Genomic DNA, 22,500 nt, shown 5'->3' with positions numbered 1-22,500 from the left:
AAAAAATAAAGACACAAACATACCACACATACAAGACATTCACTGCATGATTCATCCTTAATACTCAAGTAGCATTAAGTGCCGTTATGGCTTTTGGATAAAAACTGTTTTAATAATAACTGTGTTTTAAAGGTCCCATGGCATGAAAATTTCACTTTATGAGGTTTTTTAACATTAATATGAGTTCCCCCAGCCTGCCTATGGTCCCCCAGTGTCTTGAAATGGCGATAGGTGTAAACCGAGCCCTGGGTATCCTGCTCTGCCTTTGAGAAAATGAAAGCTCAGACGGGCCAATCTGGAATCTTGCTCCTTATGAGGTCATAAGGAGCAAGGTTATCTCCCCTTTCTCTGCTCTGCCCGCCCAGAGAATTTGGCCCGCCCATGAGAGAGAGACATCATGGCTTACAAACACAGCTACAGACACAGAAATGGCACATACTAAGGAAAGCTCATTGTGGGACTGGCTCTAGTGGCTGTAGTTCTGCACCAAGGCTGAATTTCAGGAAAGAGACTTCAGATACAGTATTAGGGGACCACTAAGGCCTATATAAAAGCATCCAAAGAACACCATGTCATGGGACCTTTAATGGTCCTTCAACATCTGCCCAAGGGTAGTCATTCAAACAGAGTGTCCGGGGTAAGATGAATCTTTAGTATCAGGGTTTCCTGGCTCAGAATGGGCTTTTGGGGGGAGGGGGGACGCACAACAGTTAACATGATCAGTCCGCAATTAGTAAAGGCAATTAGTCTGTGTTACCTCATTTGACAGAAATCTATGCATTTTCCTGTTATTTCCGACAATTTTAAAAACTAAAATGTATATGATGCTTGAGTAAATGAAACCCAAGTTAACGAAACTGGTTAAAAAAAAACCAATATTAATATTTAAATGAATCACCTTGAGAGTCCGTTACAGCCTGACTCTGGAGATAAAACTGAGATTAGCTCTCATATTCAAGTACGGTATATGTTCTGCTTGTTCAACGGTTGTTTGGTAAATTGCTCTTAAAACACATTTAGAGAGGATTTGAATTGCTATTTTTATTTTCAATTCTTATCATCTTGGTGCTTGTGATTTTCCTTTGGGGCTGGTTTAAACCTCTTTGGGGGGCGCCAAAAATTCCTCTATGCAGGGAAAACCCTCAGTATTCTCTGGGCTTTTTTTTTAAGACAGCGGAAATTTGTAAAGATCTTCCGGGGAGGGGAGAAGGCAGCCAATGATCTACTGGGCGATGGTGACAACCCTCTGGAACGCTTTCCTCTCTGCTGCTGTGCAGCTGGCAAACCACACACAGATGCGATAACTAAGTCTGCTTTGTATATTTATGTTTGTGAAAAGAGAAACCGAGAGATCACTAATGGCAGTTACCAAAGCCCAAGACGTCAAGACCTTCACTGAACCAATACTAAAGTGTGACTGATAGCTCAAATAATTAGCATATGCCTCTAGAAATGTCTGTTTTGCACATGTAGGTATATAAAGTATAGTGTCTATGTATTTAGTTTTTCTGTAAATTTAAATGTCCTCGTCGATGTTCCACATGTCACGTTAATTGTTTATTTCCAGCCAGAAAGTGTGTATGAACAGTAAGCTGTGGTATTTGTCTGGTATTTTGTTCTCAGCCAAAGCTAACTCCTGTTTTCTTCTCTGGTTAGAAAAAGTGTGAGCGGTATTTCCCGCTGCTCGGGGAGCAGCCCATGAGTTTTGGCCCTTTCAGAATCTCCTGTGTAAGTAGACAAATCTCTACTATCGCAGCTGTGTGTGTGTGTGTGTGTGTGTGTGTGTGTGTGTGTGTGTGTGTGTGTGTGTGTGTGTGTGTGTGTGTGTGTGTGTGTGTGTGTGTGTGTGTGTGTGTGTGTGTGTGTGTGTGTGTGTGTGTGTGTGTGTGTGTGTGTGTGTGTGTGTGTGTGTGTGTGTGTGTGTGTGTGTGTGTGTGTGTAACGAGTGTGTGTAACGAGTGTGTGAGGAGAGGAAGGGGGTCTGTTGTTCTGGACTCCTGCATTTCTCACATTTTGTTCTAATGACCGTTTTAGTCAAGGATTGTGTAAATGTTCTCCCCGTCTCTGTTTTGTAGGAAGCAGAGCAGGCCAGAACAGACTACTTTATCAGGACTTTAACGGTGGAGAATGAGGACGTAAGTTCTATCATTTATTGCTCAATCTATTCTTTATACTTTACTTTATAGATAAAAAGCATTTTCATGAAACTTGACAAAATCACATGAAAAATAATCATTCATTTGGACAACAAAATGTTGGAAAACAAAGACACAAACATGTTCATATATCATCACTGTACAACTCCACTGACAGTAGATGAATGCTAATATAAAAGAATCGCCCACACATTCACTTTCTCCTCTTTGCCTGATGATTTAATTCGCTGACCTTTCATCGACCCTCTTTTTAAACTCAAATATTCCTCTGCATGTCTCCCTGCAGGAAACTCGGAGGATAACACAGTTCCATTATATGAACTGGCCCGATCACGACGTCCCCTCATCGTTTGACTCCATACTGGATATGATTGGACTGATGAGAGAATATCAAGAGCATGATTATGTCCCTATATGTGTGCACTGCAGGTAGGTACAGTATAGACATAATCAGCAGAGACACCGACACACATCCACCAATGTATGCACGTACTGTACCTAAGGCAACATTTAAAAAAAAAAAAGAGACTGATGCAGATGAGAAGATCAAGCAATGAGAGTAGACAGTGTTGTATACAATATAAATGACTGTACATGCCTTAAAAAATCGCTGGTTCTGGATCAAGACTCTTGAATCACTTTTTTTCTTTTTCTTGCATGTGCTCTCGAATTGAATGATTCATGAGCTTGCCCGTAGTTTTCGGTGAGGACGCAGTAAGAATGTGCAACAGGTGGCCGGCACTGGTTTGTGTGTTTTTTGCAATCGAGTTTCAACACCGCAGAGAAATGTTGCACCAGCGGCTATACCCGACATACAATTACACGTCCACTCCTGGCAAAAAAAGTTACATTTCTACGTTCAATATTCAGCTGATATACTGTATATAAACTGTAGATTTGGTCGACTCTTGTTTCACTTGACTGATCTTGTTGAAAATCTTATTACAGCCATAGTGATTAGAAAGGATTGCTGTTGGCTGAGAAATGAAGTGTTATGTTGAACAATGACACATTTGTCACAAAGCAGCCTCAAAGATGACTGCACAGTTTCCACCAAAAAACATCTTTACAGAAGTAGTCAACAAGAATGAAAACGCACTGATTCATGATGCCATAGATTTAAGGAGTCCCCTGCTGAACACATGCATGTGACACACACACACACACACACACACACACACACACACACAGTCTCCATGTGTGTGTAATCAGCTATAATGAGCAGCCTGCGGACATTTCCTGGTTCCTCTGTTACACAGCAGGACCTGAAGCCGCGTCTCTCCATCTGTAAAGAGGCCTTGTGTGGGTCGATGTGCGCTGTGCCTTATGTGTGCGGAGAAACTGTGCTTGTTAGAGTGGCAGAGGCTCTCCCTGACAGCATGAGATCAAGTTTTATGATTTGATGCGTCAGACACGATGCCACATAACCTTTAGCTCCTGTCTCCATCCTGTCCGGATGGAGTGTCGTTACATACAAACATTCATACTTGCGGTTGAGTGTTTGTCTGTACTTACTCTCTCTTTTCTCTTTTTATTTTTTATGTGGCCTCAAAAATAGAAATCTGGAGTTGATATTTGTGAGGATTTATTTTTGCGATGAGAAGGAGGAAGCTCCAGAGTTTGTGTGTCTGTGTCTTTACACGTGTTCTTCTTCTAATCTGTACGACTCTGACTGTACAGTGCCGGCTGTGGGAGGACGGGTGCTATCTGTGCTATCGACTACACGTGGAACCTCCTCAAAGCTGGGGTATGTGAAAACACACACACACACACACACCAGATGTTATGTTAAGATTTAAAGTGAGAATGAACCCTTTGTTTTGTTGTGTGTGTGCTGTGTTTTAAAGAAAATACCAGAAGATTTTAATGTTTTTCGGTTGATCCAAGAGATGAGGACGCAACGGCACTCTGCTGTTCAGACCAAGGTTTGTTCTTCATTTGTCTTTTCTTTTACGCACAGAATGTTGTGTTGCAGTCATACTGCTCTAAATGAATGAAACCTTTAATACAAAGCTGTTGGAGAAATACAGAAAAGATAACCCCAAAGTGTTGCTGCAGCCAGATTTTCTATGCCGTCACACACCCTGGGAGATGAGGTCGACACTGTGTGATATGTTATTTTCTGATTGTCAAATGAGTAGGTTTCAACCAGCCTCAACTGGTTGTTTTGAAAACATAAAAAAAACAACAAGATCAAGTTCCAGCCCCCAGAGGTTGTAAATGTGGTTTTAAAATTGAATTATTTGGTTACACAACTAGCTGCATTATGTATTACGCTCTTAAAGTTTTGATGACATCCCTTTATATTGTTCAGAAGCTGTCTGGGTGACAGTTATAGCAGCGTTTCCTCCATTACATAGCCTGCGTTGAGTCTCTTCATTCCTGTGTTACACCTGCGTGAACATGGATTTCAGCCGGTTTAGCAGATGTGGACACATTCCAACCATTATTTTGAACTGGATGAGGTTGTTTCTCCACAGTTTTGACATGGGTGTGTTTGCATGTGGAGTTTGCTGCAGCGGAGAGATGATTCTCAACTGGACACAACTAACATCATGCAGTCCTATTTGTATCTTTAAGCAGCATTCAAAATAATGAGCGTGTCTCGACCTAACAAAGCACCCAGCGTCCTATGCAGTTTTGTACCTTATTTATGGTGTCCATTCCCACAAACCTGTCCTGACATTGAGAGGGGGGGAAATTAGCCCTGTTAGATAAGTTATAGAATTGCCTTCTTCACAGAGACTGCTGGAAACCGGTAACTGTAATGTAATTTCTGAAAATGCAGTGCAATACACTTACTGCTTTACCGGGAAAGTAATTACATTAAATCAGCGTGCATCAGTGCAGGCCCTTCTCTTGTTTTCACACAGGTTGTGTTCCATAGCCATGTAAATGGATGCTTTTTTCAGTATAGACATGAGAATGTTTTTGCTTTTTATATTGATTTGCTGAAACCCTTTCTTCTTTTCCTTCACCTCACCTCTCATCCATTTACCTTATTACTTCCCCCCCCCACCCTCTCTCTCTCTCTCTCTCTCTCTCTCTCTCTCTCTCTCTCTCTCTCTCTCTCTCTCTCTCTCTTTCTTTGTCTCTCTAGGAGCAGTATGAGTTAGTTCATAGAGCGATCGCCCAGCTCTTTAACAAACAACTGCAGCTACTGGAGAGCTCCACCAACACGCAGATACATGATGGCATGGTATGAAACACACACACACGCACATATTGTGCGTGCTGTCTGGTGTTAAAGAAAGACAGGATGTCGCTGAGTAACACTCAGAGTGGGAAAAAAAACACAAATAATTAGTCACAGGGGAGGGAGAGGGTAGGAGGAATAGAGGAGAGGGATAGAGAGGCCTTCAGAAAACTTTGCTCTTTACACAGACACAAAAAGAAGAGTAGCAGAGTTTGTTCCTAAAAAGCGCTCTCCTCTGCAGGGTAGTCTCAGGACTGCATACAGTTAGACCTATTTATTACAGCTGGAAAAAAAAAAAAAAAAAAAAAAAAAAAAACGTTGCTCTGTCAGTCACCACTGCCCTCTTTCTAATTTACTTCACACTATCCTCCATTTCCCCCAAATACACATATACAAAGTGTCCTCAGTTGTCCCTGTTCCTTCTTCCATTGCACTAGAAGTACAACCACACCAAAAAGTTTACTCATGACAAACCTAACATATTTAGAAAATCAAAGACGCAGCAAAAGATTCGTCCTTAGTGGCTTATGTTAACTTTAAGTGCAGTTTGGTGTAGAGCTTTTAAAAAAAAAAAAAAATCAAATCTGGTGTTGGAGCATTGCAGGTGAGAGACAAATGGAAAAAAGTGAATCTGTAATTGATCACTGATCCATAGGTCTCATCCATCATCCCACATCATTACTTACTTACTTACTTACTTACTTACTAATGAAGCTATAAGCTACTCTTCATTGGAAGTATATAAGCTGCAGATACACCACACTCTTACTGAAAGCTACACAACATGATGCATCTACTGTTGATTAATATGATAAACAATTGCATTATTATTGTATAACTATTAAGTAATTTATTGACAAAATTCAACTGAGTGAGGGACTGGCACCAGACCAGCTCCTACACTGCTTCTTTCAGGACAGGTTGGCAGTCGGTCCCGATTTCTCCCGCTCTGCTATAAAATAAACAGGGATGTAAGAGCAGAATTTAGATCATTTCTAAGCTTTTTAATCTTAAAAAAATAAAATAAAAAATAAAAAGAGCATGCTGTAGCATTTGGTTGTGATTCCCTGCTACTTAGTGAAAAAAGAAATGGCTCTCTACTTATAGAGGTTACATGATTGTAGAAATGGCTACTCTACCCCACTGCTACTGGGAAATGTAGGAAAACTAGTAGTGCCTCTACTCCCCAACACGGTTATGTGGATCCATGAAGATAAAAGACAGAGCCAGAGGACCGAAGCATCAATGAGATAGCGTGCAAGATTGACACACCTAAAGACAGAAGACACAGAGAGACGATGAGAGAGTGCATTGGCAGCAATCCAGGAGTCGACTTCCTGCTTAGGAAGCTCTGATGACATCACCCCTCACCCATAATGCACTTTGAGTCTGAGAATAGACATGCATCCGCTGGGAAAGGGAGACCCTTGCAAGAGACGGTCGCAGGGACACACGCAAACTATGTCTACATCAGAAAAAGGCTCAGCTGATAGACTTTCTGAAAGCTTTCAGTATCTCTAACATGGGGAGAAGCTTGTCCACTGAACTGTACTACACGTTTACTACTTGTTTTGAGGTTTGTGCTATTAATCATTTGTTAAGAGTGGGCGTGTGGAGGAAGACAACAACTCCAGTACAAGTTTGCTGCTACTCATTATAATCTTCATCGTCATTATCTTACAAAGTCGCAAGTCCAAAAGCGAGCGAGCACACACACACGCACACACACACACACACACACACACACACACACACACACACACACACACACACACACACACACACACACATACACGGTCTGAGAAAAACATTATCAGTGTGCTGTACTGACTCAGTCCATGCACACATTGACTCATGTCCAGTCAGCCATTGTTAGTGACTAAAACACCCACATAGGTGCTCTCAATGGCAGTACGAACAATAAGCCTACACATATACACGTCCCACACACATTTTTTTTTCTGCGAGCACGCAGGCGCCATTGTTTGCAGGAAGAGTTATACCCAATGTATTCTTTACAACACACATGGACATACAGCCAAAAGATGTTATCAGATCCTCTTGTCTTTTCTTAACGTACACTGAACGTGCTCAAGTTAGTTCCTCAGCAGACTCCCGCAGACACGTAGAGCTGAAGTGGCCTGATTTGGCCCGCTGTCTTGAGTTCTTGACGACTGAAGCCGTCCCATCAACTTCTCATTATCAGAGTGGAGAGCGAGTCAAATTAACGAGTCACGGGGGAAGAGAGGAGAGGAGGAGGAAGCCGAGAGTTGAGAGGAAGAGCGAGAAGATTAGTCGGGAGGAGAGCTGCTTTCAGATCCAATTTGGATCCTTCAGTGAAGCAATTGCAGCAACTTTCTGCCTCTGCTACAGAAACATGTAGGAGAGAAGAAAGAGTGAGTAGGGAGTAGTTAGAGAAAGCGGTGCTGTACAATTCAACAACAATAAAAAAAATAAAAAAAACTACAATGTGAACTGAAATTAGCCATTTAAAAAATTTTGCAAAACAAATAATGTGTGAAGTGATATAGATGATTTGACAATTATCAAAGTAATTTACAGCTAGCAAGACGCAAGTTTGTCTTTCTGCATAATTCACCCTTTTATCCATACTTACACAGAAACACAAAGGTTCTTAGGCCGGCAGTACATGCAAAACGAAATCACATTTGGGATGCTGTCAGACTGAAAATACCAGCACACTCACTACAGCTCAGATCTGTTAATTTAAGACTCGAAGATCATGGATTTCTTTTTTTTTTTTTTTTTTTTTTTTTAAGGCTAAGTTAAAGCAGAATCAAAAATTCCTTAAAACAACAAGTAAACACAGAATTCTCATAAAACTTTGGAAGTAAAATGTACTAATGTTGCCTGAGCATCAATGTATTAGGAAGTTATAAATCTCTGAAAATATGAATAATTTTGGCTAGCAATTTGACACACTGCAAAGTAGCTGGATGTGAGCAAGATATGTGCTGACTGGGACATTATATATATATACAGTTAAAACATAAACAGTGCTCTCTGGGGGACAAATTATGTGATGGAGACACTGTTTCTAAACTGCCTCACACATATCTTTGACATTTCTATACTGGTCTTCCTTTTTACTTAGACCTAGACTTAGACTTCTCTTTATTGATCCCTTTGAGATGACTCCCGCAAGGAAATTAGATTTCCAGCAGCAGATTTTAGCATCTTACAAAACACTCTTTAAATAGAAAAAAGATAGAAAAAAATACAGTATAAGAATAACAATAAACGTTTAGCTAAATATTTTTACAAAAATAAACAAACGGTAAAACAACAATAAACTACAGATAAATAAAGATAGATATATAGGTATATAGGACTGTGTATGGTATTGTTATTATACAGTTAAATAAATGACATTTAGCATAAATTAGCAGTTAGTGTCCAGGTATGTAATGTGAGTAGATTATTAATAATTTATTGCACAGTGTTCTGTTCTGTCCTCTTTACCCTATTTCCTCCTCCCCCCGAGTGAGGAGTTGTACAGTATGATGGCATGAGGGACAAAGGAGTTCTTGAGTCTGTTGGTCCTACACTTGGGAAGGAGCAGCCTTCCACAGGCTCCTCTGGTTGCTGATGACGGTGTGCGGGGGGGGCTGGCATTGTCAGTAATGACCAACAGTTTGTCCAGTGTCGTCCTCTCTGCCACCGTCACCAGTGAGTCCAGCTTCATGCCGACTTAGTGGCTGTGTTGAGCAGCTCTGGCTCTTTGTGTATGGAAACTCAGAGTTACCCATTAAACTGAAAAGTGTTCATAGTTGTGTTTGCGTGTGTTTGTCCAGGATGAAAGCAGTCCAGTTAAAGCAGTCCATCAGTCTGACGATGAGAGATGGGACACACCGCCTCCAAAACCTCCCCGCGTACGCAGGTAAGGCAGATTTTATGTTTTAGCTTTTTTCAGACTTTTATTTTATTATTTTTTTAGCTTGGTCTGTTCTCGCCTGCTATCTTAAAGTTCACAAAACACTTTGAAATTGAAGAATATATTAACCCGCACTCATCCTCCACATACAGTAGATGAATGAACAGGCTCACACAGAAGTGAGCAGTGGGTGTTGTTGTTTTGTAGGAGCATCGCAACAAAAGAAAAACCAACCAGCTCAGTTTGTGTGGAGTCGCAGAATAAAAAATAAAACCTATTAAACTGACCAAACAGAAGCAGAAGGCGTTGTTTTCACCATGGCTTTCTGACACATTAGTTCCCTGTCTGCCCACAGACACACCCAGCCTCCGCTTTACTAAAGTGAACTTCTGTTTGGCCTGAGGGGGAGCTGTATTCAGAGATCTTTTTGCAACTCTTTACAATACTCTGCAACACGACATGGTGTTGCATGTACCACAACCCTAGGCTAGTTGAAGTAGAACGGCTATATCTTTCATCTCCCCGTCTTTGAGAACAAACACGCGCTTTTTCACACTTTCGGGCATATGGTTGGTATCTGCTATCTGTCACATGCATAAACACACATGCCCGATCTCTTTTCCTCTAGAACTCTTTTTTTTTTTTTTTTTTTTTTTTTTTTTTTTTTTGGCACATTCCCCACTCCACCACCCCACCCCCTCATTCCTTTCTTATCCTCTCCTCTTGCTTCTCTCCTTCACTCTGCCGTCTTACCTCCCTCTCCTCTCCTCTCATTTATCATAATTTTGCTATATGTGCCCAGCAGGGGATGTGCTCCAATTTCTCTCAGCCAGTTCATCTCCAGTCCCCCTTTTCCCTCTTCTTATGATTCATCCACAGAAGGCTGCTAATACGGCAATACATACACTTTGCTACTTTTTAAACAAGCCGGGTAGGTGCTCAGTGAGTTGCTTTAGTACTGTTGCTTTAATGTCACAGGGGACATCTCGTTTCCAAGAGACTATTTCACTTAATTGCCTGTTGCTAAAAACATTGTCTATAATGTCCAGCTTGTCAGCATTTTGTGTGTCTGTGTGTGAATCATTCGCTCTGCGCTTAGCAATTGTAATGTATCACTCTTCATTTTCATATGGCTAATTTTAAACCTTAGTAATGGCAGAAAAAATCTGAGCCCACATGACCTCTGTTGTGTTCTCTTACTGTGCTGAAATGATGGTGTGCTTAATTTGTCTTCTGTACCAGGCAGCCGGTTTTGATGGGAAAGTTAACATTTTTAAGAGGTCCTAATTTTCGGATGTAGCTGCAAGCGATTTGTTTACTGAAAAGTTTCTTTCCTGCTCTAAGCAAAATATACAAATTTGGAGATGCTGCCAAAATACGAGGCTTTCCTGGAAGACTAGATTAAATCCTAAATCTCAGTATGTGTCTTTCTGGCTCTGTGCCATCCCTGAGTTTCCTGAAGGAATAATATCCAGGCCTACTTTAAGCCTGGGAGTATTTAAGTGATGGCGTGAGCTATTTATACCAACATAGTCCACATTCCCACATTGTGTGTGTGTGTGTGTGTGTGTGTGTGTGTGTGTGTGTGTGTGTGTGTGTGTGTGTGTGTGTGTGTGTGTGTGTGTGTGTGTGTGTGTGTGTGTGTGTGTGTGTGTGTGTGTGTGTGTGTGTGTGTGTGTGTGTGTGTGTGTGTGTGTGTGTGTGTGTGTCATAGGGGGACTTTTTTGTTGCTTGTGTTAAAGAGAAAAAAAATACTGCAGGAACTCCAATTAGGCTGGCATCAAGGTCACAGATACTGAGTCATGGCTTTTACACACATATTCACAACCACACCCTGAAGAGTCATATCCTAAACCAAAATGTGTCTGTAGCATCTCAAATCTAAAAAACAAAACAAAAAACCCTGTCAAGTACCAAAAGTTGGCATGTAATGTTTTGTCAAACTTTTAGCCTTCTGTACTTATTTGTTGATTATTTTAATTTTTTAATAATACCTTTGCTGATTGAAAAAAATATTTTATGTAGGCAACATTTTGTACAGCTGCTGTGTGTTAAGACTACATTGAATTATGCATCTGAAAGGTTTTACTTATTTTATTGAATCAACAAAGGGTTTTGTAGAAAAGAAGACGAAACGAAATCATTTTTATTGTGGAATAATTCCACAATAAGAACATGTTGGAACATTTAGAAAAAGGAGGGGGGAAAAAACCATTCAAACAGCATGAAAAATGGAGGATTTAAAATGACACTAAACTAAGAGTTTTAGTATTGTCCTATCCCTGGTGGAATAAAAGAGACAGAATACCATCCTTTAACCTCCTATAATCCTGCAAAACATCTTAGACCTAAACCTGAAGTACTGTTATTAGAGAGAGAGAGAGAGAGAGATGGAGAGAGAGATGTTCTTGTTCTTATTATTTGTTAATTCTTAATATTTGGATTATTTGTTACAGAAGTGATCTAAATCGGTGTAGTTTGGGTGTGCGGTTCGCTACTTCTCTTGGATGTCTGTATGAGTCTATCCTAAGCACAACCTGAAACCAGGAAGTGTCTCTTTAAGCTTTATGACCTTCTAGCGCATCCCGCCACTGTGAACACTGATTAAAAAAATGCAGCATCTTCCCTCTGGAGCATATGCATGCGGAGGGGTGTGTGTGTGTGTGTGTGTGTGTGTGTGTGTGTGTGTGTGTGTGTGTGTGTGTGTGTGTGTGTGTGTGTGTGTGTGTGTGTGTGTGTGTGTGTGTGTGTGTGTGTGTGTGTGTGTGTGTGTGTGTGTGTGTGTGTGTGTGTGTGTGTGTGTGTGTGTGTGTGTGTGTGTGTGTGTGTGTGTGTGTGTGTGTGTGTGTGTGTGTGTGTGTGTGTGTGTTTACTGTATGTGGGTGGTGCACACATTTCAAGTTCTGGTGGAAGCATCTGTGTGCACACATATGTGTTTGTGTGTAGGAGTTTAGGTTGTATGGGTGTGTACATGTGTGCATACTATTTATGTGGCCTAGGTTAGCTCTGTACTGTGTCACCAACATTACGGATGGTTGTAGTATAGTTTATACTTCAGGGAGTGGAAGAACTTGGAGCGCATGGTTAGTTGTATATGATGCTCTTTGAAGCATAGAAATAGTTGCGAACATTTAATATTTTTTAACAAAGTAAATTATTGTTAAAAACCGATATAAGGATTTTTAAGTGTTTATTAGTGTACAGTATTTTTCAACAATTATAACTTCTCCTATGAAGACACATTTAATATTACAACAACTTTGTTTTCCAAATGTTCATTTCCACCAGCCTCCACTTATGGGTGCCCCCAAGTGGAGTTATAGTTGTTGACAATTACTTTAATAATATATCTGCTTACAACTACATCATAGTGTTAGCCTGGTTGGCATCAGATCCCTTCTCAGTTGTAACTGAGACTGGGTCTGGGCAAGCTTCATTCACAGCTCATTTCCAAAGGGGCGTCACCAAGGGACGCTGCTCAAATGCCTCTGGGCGCAATTGGCTAGTCCTTCAACCAATCAGATCAACGACCCAGGTGACGTAGCAGAGACAGCGGCATCAACGGGTTGCTGCGCTTCGGTGGCCGTCATATTGAATGTAAACAAAAAGCTGCTCGCCGTCGCTGCGCTATCGTCATTGTGTAAAGCCCCCCTCAACGGTTGTGATTGGTGCCTCGATTTTGAAAAATTGGAAATGGGCTCTTGGCCATACTGACTGGCAGAGCAAATCTCAAATTTGCCAGAAGTTCGTCAGGGTTTTCCCAGGCTATTGTAGTGTGCTATAGACTATTATGTGTTACTACATATACTGCATATACATGCTAGATAAGGGGACTTTTTTTTTTTACGTTTTACCTCTGGACACCCAATGAATATAAAACCTTTTACAGCTCTGTAATCGCTGTAAGAACAGCATTTATTCATTTGTTGAATAAATGAATGTCTGTCAGTGTTTCAAAAGTCAAGGAAATCAGTTAGAGAATATTGCACATGATTTTTCTAACAAGACAGGTAATTCTGGTGAAGAGTTAAAATGGTGCCGTCGCGCCATTAAACGCAATTAAAGGTACCAGTATGTAAGCCTTATAAAACTAACTTTCTGTCATAATTGCTGAAACTGAACCTATATTCCAGTAGAACTACACAAAGCAGGTCATTTAAAAATAAATCCGGCTCCTCTGGCCCCACCTAGTGCACACAGCTCCCTGTTCAGATGCACCAATCAGGGCCAGAGGGGGCGTCTAACTGCGTGTCAATCACTGCTCAGGCACACACATTCATTCTTTCTTGTGGGGGGAGGGGCTTAGGAGACCGTTTTGGGCTTTAGCAGAGGGGGTTGTCGATGTTCACATTTTTTGGCTAGGTCCTGGATCTTCCCAATCCTACCTACGGCACCTTCAAGGAAAATGAAGAGAAAGTAGTAATAAAACAAGGTAGACTATGAACAACCAGTATTTGGTACACTGGTTGTGCTGCAGAGTAGTGGATGTGTCTGGCAAAAGTTAGAGAAAGTTCTATGTGTTTGTCAGTTTAGGCCACTGATGCACTGATTTTTACTGATTGCCATTTATTATTATTTACATAAATTATTGTTTTCTACAGTTAAACTAATATAATTAAATTCTAAATAAATAAAACTCCTTAGGAATGATTCAGTGTAAATCATTGCATGCTTTCCATGAATAAACAAAATACTTTATGAGAAAACTTTTTACAGAATGACTGCAACTCCAAAGTTGCTCAAGAAAAGGAAGTCCCCTGTCCTTCTAGCTTGCGACATCTCTTGTTTGACTTTCTACATGTCTTTTTTTTTTTTACGAGCGCACACATACGCACACGCACACACAGTACCATGTGCAGTCCTACATTAGCTCTTGCTTCAGTCATGCGCTCTTGATTTAGCACACCACCACATCCTTTCACAGTTTTTTTCTGTATGTATATATTTGCATGTAACAGTGTCATAATGTTTAACTTTTGTCACAACCTCAGTATCCTGTATATTTTTCACCCACGTACACTGCGTTTATCTATAAGTGTGTAGGGGTGTGTAGGGTTATGTGTACTAACGCAGAAATTCTCTGAAGTAGCTACCATTTTGCTATGACCCAGAAGTGATCTAAGTAAGTTGCTGCGCAGAAAAGAATAGAATAAAAGCAGAAAATAAAAGAATATAATGCTTTAATATCCCCTTTGGGTAAATTTGTCTTCAACTCTGCACTGCAATTCGAGAAACATTATATACACAATACAGTACATTCACAGGGATAAACTCTGTGGTGGTGATTCAGTCTGTTTTCAATTTGCTTGACATCAACACATCATAACCTTAAATCCAGAAAATATGGGCGAAACATACTACACATACATTTGAGGAGATGTAATTGGTCTCAGACATACTTTGTACATATAGCTTTTTTTTCTATTCTGCCACCTAGTGGTAACTAACTAATCTTCACAACATGAACAGAAACTACATTTTAGTATGAAATAAATGTAGTGTTAGTTTATTTCATCATCTTTAGTTAATAATTTCCTTTCATTTTCATTTCCTCATTGCCTCAACCACAGTCTTCAAATCTGTTTCTTTCTTCTTTCTTCTCTAAAGCAAATAGGTTAGATTTGTACTTGTAACATTCAAAACATGTGTGTGTTAATGCGTAAAAGCAAAATACTATGTTGGCATATAAATAAATGAATTTTTCATCACAGTCTTACTGTGAATGTACAATTCTGGCTTAGAGTTTGGTGTTTAAATTATAGCGTTTGTGTTACATTTTGAGCTCTGTGGAACATCAAAAATTCTCTGTGTGTGTAATATCCATTCAGTGAAAAGCTTGTCTGGTTTCAGTTTTTTCTTTGTTGTGTGTGTCTCTCTCTGTCTAGTTCCCAGGCTGAAGGTGATGTGAAGGAGGAGATACTCCAGCCCCCGGAGCCTCACCCCGTACCCCCCATTCTGACCCCGTCTCCCCCTTCAGCCTTTCCCACCGTCACCAACGTACGGCAGGACAACGACCGCTACCACCCCAAACCTGTCATACACGTCCTGGCTACCACACAGGTGAGTCTCTTTATACAGAAACATACACGTTTGCAGGTAGTTTTTGGTTCCTTTTCTACTACGTCAGGTTTGTTGTGTAATTAAGTACACAGCACATATGTACGTTGTGTTTCTGTGTTGTTGTTGTTGTTGTTGTTGTTTTTTTGCAGATTCTACAGATATTCAGTTAACTGTCACAAAACAAAATGCCAATCTCACAAATTCAGAAGCTGGAAGTAGAGAATATGTTGCATCTTTGCTTGAGAAAGGACTGAAACGAACAATTTTCTGTTGACGAAATAGTCTGCTAATTGTTTCAGTTCTACATTTAACCATAGCTTTTAAAGGAACTATATAGTGTGTGTGTGTGTGTGTGTGTGTGTGTGTGTGTGTGTGTGTGTGTGTGTGTGTGTGTGTGTGTGTGTGTGTGTGTGTGTGTGTGTGAGAGATCCAGATATACTTCAGATCTGCATGTTTCATGTGTTAGGGACGATTTTAGATTGCCTGTATATTTCACTTTCACTTCAGAATTGAGATGACCTGCCCTGTTTACGCCACTGAGCCCTTTACAATCTTAACCCTGCAGTTAGATTTTCTAGGAGTTTTACACTTTTTTTTTTGGGAGAAAGAAATTGCTGGATTAACGTGCCCCAAATACTGACTCTGACTCCCTTTCCGACATACCCCAAGACATGGAAGTTTTCTGTTGTTTTCTAATGCTGCGTCTGAAAAAGGTGCTTAAATGTTTTCATTTTTGTTTTCCCTTCAGAATAAAGAAGCAGACCAGCAGCAGAACCAGTCCGAACCCAGTCAGAACAAGCAGGCCAGTCCCTCAGAGCAGAAAGAACAAGATCTACAAAGTCAAAAACAGCAGACTCAGGTCTCAAATCTAGATCTCAATGAGAACTATAACAACAAATCAACATCGACAAAATCCGAATCGGGCCAAAGCCAGACTCAGACGCCCTCCTCGCCCCTCTCGCCAGCTGTCGAATGTTCTGGCACACCTCGGATCGAGAGGAAGCTGAGCATTGAGATTAAAAAGGTGCCGTTACAGGAAGGACCTCGTAGTTTTGACACTTCCTCCTCCATGGGAGTAGCAGGTGGACTAGGCAGCAGTTCAGCCAATAGCGCAGGAGTGCTGCAAAGAGCCCATGCCTTCAAAGCCCGTTCTGGCCAGTCCCTGCTGACGTCTAGCTCCTCGCTGTCAGAGGACTCGGGCACGGAGGGGGGAGCGGGCGGATGTGGGGAGAGTCATGCAGACGGAGGCGTCCTAGCCAGACCAAACCACCTCCCCGTGAAGAACCAGAAGGGGGAGACGCATGGAGCGGAGAAAGTGGAAGTGAAGGCCGGCCACGCGTTGTGGGCTCAGGCCTGCAACAGCCCCGACAAACAGATCCCCAAAACCTCCTCTTCGTCTTCCTCCTCAGACCGTGTGGCTCCATCCTCCTCCTCCTCCTCCTCCCACCTCTCCTCCTCCTCTTCCTCCTCCTCCTCTACTCCCGTTAGGACTGCCCTGAGCTTCACCAACCCCCTGCACTCCGATAACTCGGACGAGGAGGGGGATGTAGAGATGTCCGGGGGAAAGGAGGGTTATCGTACTAATGTGTCCACGGCGACGGCCATGGTTACCGCATCCCCTCACCACGGAGACCAGCAGCCCGTCCGGAAGGTGTTGCCCATGTCGATCGCAGGGCAGAGCACTCCGTCACCCTCTGCCACCACAGCAAGTATGTCAGTCTGCTGCTTTGATGTAATGAGTGAATCAAATTCCTTTTTAACTAACCGGCTGCTTTCCCAACAATCAAATAACAACTTTATAGGAAGTCCGATAAGTAGACATCTGGATTAACTGAATAAATCCGATTTCTGAACATCGGTTTGATGGTTCATTAAAACACTAAACTGACTCAACTGAACACTGAAGGTAATTTCAGCTCACCTCTGAGGAGTCTAGTTGGGTTCTACTTACTAAAACTCTTGTCAAAGCACTGAGAGTAACTCCCAAGAGTACTAACCACACACACACACACACACACACACACACACACACACACACACACACACACACACACACACTCACACTCAGAGAAACCACACGGTAGAGTCATTTTCTGGCTCAGTAAGGAGACAGAGGTCTCAGACAGACCACATGCTAATGATAACTTGTATCCTTTGACACACACACACACAGGCAGAGAGACCACGAAGAAAGGAATAACGAGGAAAGAGTGAGAGAGACGGAGAAACCGAGGATAGTTCCACTGAGTCTCATTTCAAGCATGGCTGTACTGTATGACTAATTGGTTTGCGAGGAATGCTGCAAATGTTAACAGGCAAACATCTGTCAAAACATCTCTTTTCTCTTTCAGCTTGTGTGTGTTTGTCTGAGCGAGGGGATTTGTCTACAAAAGAAAGATCGAAAGAAATCCTTGTGTGTTTTTGTTGCAGTGCAGTTGTGTGTGTGTGTGTGTGTGTGTGTGTGTGTGTGTGTGTGTGTGTGTGTGTGTGTGTGTGTGTGTGTGTGTGTGTGTGTGTGTGTGTGTGTGTGTGTGTGTGTGTGTGTGTGTGTGTGTGTGTGTGTGTGTGTGTGTGTGCGTGCATGTTGGATGGTGAAGGATCAACACTGCATGATAAATACACATTGGCCAACTCTGTGCACGTTGGGTTGAACAGAGCAGAGTGTCAAGCTGTTTTTTTTTTTTTTTTTTTTTTTTTTTGCATCGGTATGGCCTCATTGTCGCGATCGCAACTAAGAGATGTGGTTTTAATCTTCTGGGGTGTAAAAGAGTGAAATCGCTGCTTCTCCTTTGTTGATTTCAAAATCTTTTGAGATATTGAAATCTGATTCTTGCTGTGACTTGAGCTGACATGGAATGGTTTGAAATCGACTTTGGCTTGGAACGGTTTTGATCTTGAAAGGGGTTCAAAGCTTGATGAAATAAGACTTTAACTGCATTTTTAAATATTTGGATTTAACAGTGAGGGTGCATGATGTGAATCAATTTGCCAGCTGTAAAAATAAAAACTAGTATATGCGTTCAAATAGAGTCCCTTGGAACTGGAAGAAAGAATGGGTTTAGTGTACAGTATAGTATATATAACACAGTTTATTGCTGCCTTCCAGTTATATAAATCTGATATATCAGCCGATAGTAATTTATTTTTAAATATTACCACAGAACATATAATTCCTGTCCATTGATTTTTTTTTTATATGTGTTATGTCACGAATATACACACTGTGTAAAACTCCGCTATAAGTTAATATGGCCAAGCTATCCATCAAGCTCTAATGAGTTTTATGACAACATTTAGTCAATGACAGGAAATGATTACGTTCCCTTTTTTCCTAATGTTTTTTTTAGTGTTCAGCAGCTGCAGTTTACCTGACTTCAATCCCATCTGAGCTGTCCTGGTAATGGAACCACCCACAATGCTGCTCCAGATGAAAACCCAACACAAAGAATGATGTACTGCTGTTCACTGTGCGAAAAGAAAAATGATTTTAAGAATAATTTGGAAGCATGCCTAGAATTGGAGATATATACTACAGAGAAAGTTGCCGGTTTGAGGCTTTTATAAGTTGGGATGTTGAAGACAGGAGCTGACAGTTGCACACCCATAAAAGATGCAATGTTTTTTTTTGTTTTTTTTTAATTCTAGTGGTCAACATTTTACCACATCCTGCTTGTTTCAGGAACCAAAAAGAAAGTACTTTGTTAAAAAGTTACAATGACATGACATTATAATGCTTCCTCATTTGTACTAGAGATTAGGGCTGCACAATATGACCTAAAATCAAAATCACGATTAATTGCACATTTTACCTCTAACGATTAATGAACAATAATTACATTTTCTTTTTGTTGTCCTCATAGTTCTTTGGCAAGGTTAGTACTATAAATAGGCTCAAATATTGAAGGTGAGTTCTTTTTTCTAATTACAAAAGTGCTTGTTTTTGTAATTTCAAAATAATTGAAGGAAACACACACAAAGCAGGAACTATTATGGCTATTTATTGAAAATTAAAATGAAAGCACACTCTGCTTGAAATTAAAATGTCTTGTGAAAAAAGTCACATTTTAGTTTTTATAAAAATTATCGGAATTATCGTCATGGAAAAATAAAAAATACGTTGATAACAGCTTCAGAATTTCAGTGTCCATAAATCTTTGATTAATCGTCCAGCCCTACTGGAGAGCCACAAGAAGAAGAAAAAAGTAATCAGGAAAAACACTGAGAAAGTTGCATGTTTCTGTTAAACAATGTCTGGCATCATGCACTCCTGAAGTATTTCCAATATTTAAAACAAATGCAGAAATGTTGGCCTTCCAGTCCTGAAGTGGACTAGTTTGTGTTTTGGTCTGCTTGGCTTTTTGGCACATACTTAATTTGGGCTGCGGGAAGCGCTTTGGAATCGGTTATGAAACGCTGATGGCTGCTGTTTGATTGGTTGCAAGAATCTAACGACTGCTTGTTGACGAGTTGCGTTGAGCAACTTGCTGCTTTGTGGTTGGTCAAGACAAAGTTGGCGGGCTGCTTTACAATGCTCTAACGGTCAGTGGCAAACTGATGAGACAGAATTATATAGAAATATAAAAAAAAAAAGTAGGAAACCAATGGATGCAAAGTTTGAGTGAAATGTATAAAACATTACAAAAAACCTAAGCTAGAAGATTACAATTTAGGGATGAATTAAAGGTACACTGTGTAGTATTTTATTAGCTAAAATCAGTGTCTTTATTCATAAATATATCCTCATTGGTGATGATCTGACTTATCTGTATTTACATTGGACGGGCAAGTCCAAGAGGCTTCCATGTCGTTCGGCCATTTTGAAAAGCTATAATCACTGAGAGAGACATAAAGTACTACCTACCTGTCTAGCTAATCCACAACGCGTTTTTGTTCAGAGCCAGCGTCACGTGACTGAAACCGGCTGAAACGGAGAAGGAGATCAGTGAGAGGCGCTTGTTACCGCCCCATCAAATTTGAAAGCCCGCACTGCACTTTAGTTCATAATGGAGGATCATACTTATACCTAGGGCTGGGCGATATGGACCAAAAGTCATATCCCGATATATTTTGGCTGAATATCGATATATGATATATATCCCGATATTTTTTCCGCAAAGTGAGAGCAACTGTTCAGTCAAAGTCAAAGCCAAATATGACATGTCACAAGTAGTTTCATAGAAACCGGCTATTTCAGTGAACAGTTGCAAAATCAAATGAATAAAAAATAAACAGGTTTCTTCACCTGGTTCAATGCTCAGCTGTTCAAATAACAATAAAATGTAAACATAAATACTGTATAACAGGAGTACCTTTTTTGAAATCAAAGCTCCATAAGGTTTGTTTTAGTTTTTTCCAACGTTATAAATTGTTAAATTTTTCTTCTACACATTTTCAGCGCTTATTTCTACGTCCCATATTTTCTGATATAGGGCTGTGTGATATAGAGAAAATGATATTCTTGACCAAATACCTCGATCGTTATTGCGGCGATATATTCTAGAGTTGACAGTTGGTGCTCTCGCAAAATATCTTCACACTTAGATTTTAGATAAATAATCATTAATAATAAAACAGCTAGAACAGTCTGGTAAGTTCAGAAAAGTACATCACTTCACTGTAATGCAGCCTTTAAAACCAGGAAAAGACACTTATGTCATATCACGATATTACGATATCCAAAATCTGAGACGATATCTAGTCTCATATCACGATATCGATATAATATCGATATATCGCCCAGCCCTACTTATACCGAGCCACGGGAGAAGGAATCCTTGTCGCCGAAAAAGCGAAAATTCAAAGACATGTTGTCATAGCTTCTTGGTACATAACGGCTACCGTAGTTGCAACACGCATTTGAAAAAGCGGGGCGCTAGAGAGCACTGTTCATTTGAATGCAAATTTACAATTTCACCGCTAGATGGGAGAAATTCCTACACAGTGTACCTTTAAGTTCTCCCTCTCCTGTCTGAAAATGTAATCAAAATGATAAGAAAACAAAATTAAATAAAACGATAAAATAGACAAAATGTTCTAATAAGTGGCAATCAAAAGTAATGCTTTGCTGTCAGTGTAATTGCTGTTTTAATCAGGATATTAATATTAGTAGCTGAAGACATTAACTTGCTAGTGATTCAACTGTTAATTCAGTTTGTCTTTATTGAAACCAACATTGCAACAAAAGCAGGTGCCCTCTACATTTCCTGAGTCTCCTCTCTCTGTTGGTAGCAGCAGCACTGACTACAAGTGATTACCAGCCTTAAAACATGTGTCTTCGTCTTTACAGCTGGAGCTTGTAATTGCCATGTTAACTACACTTCAGTTAGATCAGGAACAGCAACTTACTGTGGCTCTCGACCTCATCGCTTACAGTGGCATTAACCTGCTGTACAAACACCTTGTGTTTTTACTGAAAATGGTGCCGTGCTAGATTAACCTTGCTAGTTGTACCTAATAAATTGACAGCTGCATGTGTTTCCTGTTTACTTAAATAGTACAGTAAGATATGACCATCACAGCGTGAATGGCTGAAAAAAGAGGCGTTATTTTATGGTCAATAGATTGTCTCTGCTGAGAAACGAGGCTAACAACATTACGCTTAAAGGCAAAAAACTCTTCAAAGGCAACCCTCAGAGTTCATTCCAGCTGTCTTGCTGCCTTTTCCCTCCAGATGAATGGCAGAAAATGTAATTAAGGGGTCAGGCTTCCTTAAGAGACCAAGCAGTAAGAGACGGACACACTCATGGTCATTAATACGATCTTTAATACAAAAATGACTTCTTTGATATTGTGCTTGAATTAAAAAAGAGCCATATTTATTTTAGCTGGAAAAGTGAATTAAAGGTAGCTTTCTATCAAAAAGAACCAATCAAAAGTTATTACTGTCAGTCAGCAGGAGAATCTTTAAGGGTAATGATTTTTGAAATGGGTTATTTTCCAAAGTGACATAGAAAGAAAGACAATATTGTTGATACAGTTGTCAGTATTCAGCTTTTGCTAATCCATTTGTGTCTGTTACAGATACCATGACTGATACTTTAAGTTACACGTGGGCCCTCGATGGATAGATAGATAGATAGATAGATAGATAGATAGATAGATAGATAGATATAGATATGCCTCAAAATCAATGATAAAAATGCAAAATGTAGACTTTCATGCCTTGTAACATATGAGTTCATCTTTTTAAAATT

At 40.4% G+C, this 22,500-nt stretch overlaps 1 protein-coding gene across 2 annotated transcripts in view; it reads left to right on the top strand.

The window, feature by feature from the left end:
- Positions 1–22,500, top strand: part of ptpn12 (protein tyrosine phosphatase non-receptor type 12) — a 70,702-nt gene that overhangs the window by 38,160 nt on the left and 10,042 nt on the right. For both annotated transcript variants that reach the window (XM_028570353.1, XM_028570354.1), the window contains exons 8-16: positions 1,657–1,728; positions 2,076–2,135; positions 2,443–2,585; positions 3,837–3,903; positions 4,004–4,081; positions 5,257–5,355; positions 9,168–9,253; positions 15,133–15,307; positions 16,056–17,016. In XM_028570353.1, coding sequence (XP_028426154.1) covers positions 1,657–1,728; positions 2,076–2,135; positions 2,443–2,585; positions 3,837–3,903; positions 4,004–4,081; positions 5,257–5,355; positions 9,168–9,253; positions 15,133–15,307; positions 16,056–17,016 — 1,741 coding nt within the window. The remainder of the gene's footprint in view (positions 1–1,656; positions 1,729–2,075; positions 2,136–2,442; positions 2,586–3,836; positions 3,904–4,003; positions 4,082–5,256; positions 5,356–9,167; positions 9,254–15,132; positions 15,308–16,055; positions 17,017–22,500) is intronic.

The sequence above is a fragment of the Perca flavescens genome, chromosome 23 (assembly GCF_004354835.1).
Source record: "Perca flavescens isolate YP-PL-M2 chromosome 23, PFLA_1.0, whole genome shotgun sequence".
Classification (NCBI taxonomy): Eukaryota; Metazoa; Chordata; class Actinopteri; order Perciformes; family Percidae; genus Perca; species Perca flavescens.
This window is presented reverse-complemented; position numbering and strand designations above follow the sequence as displayed.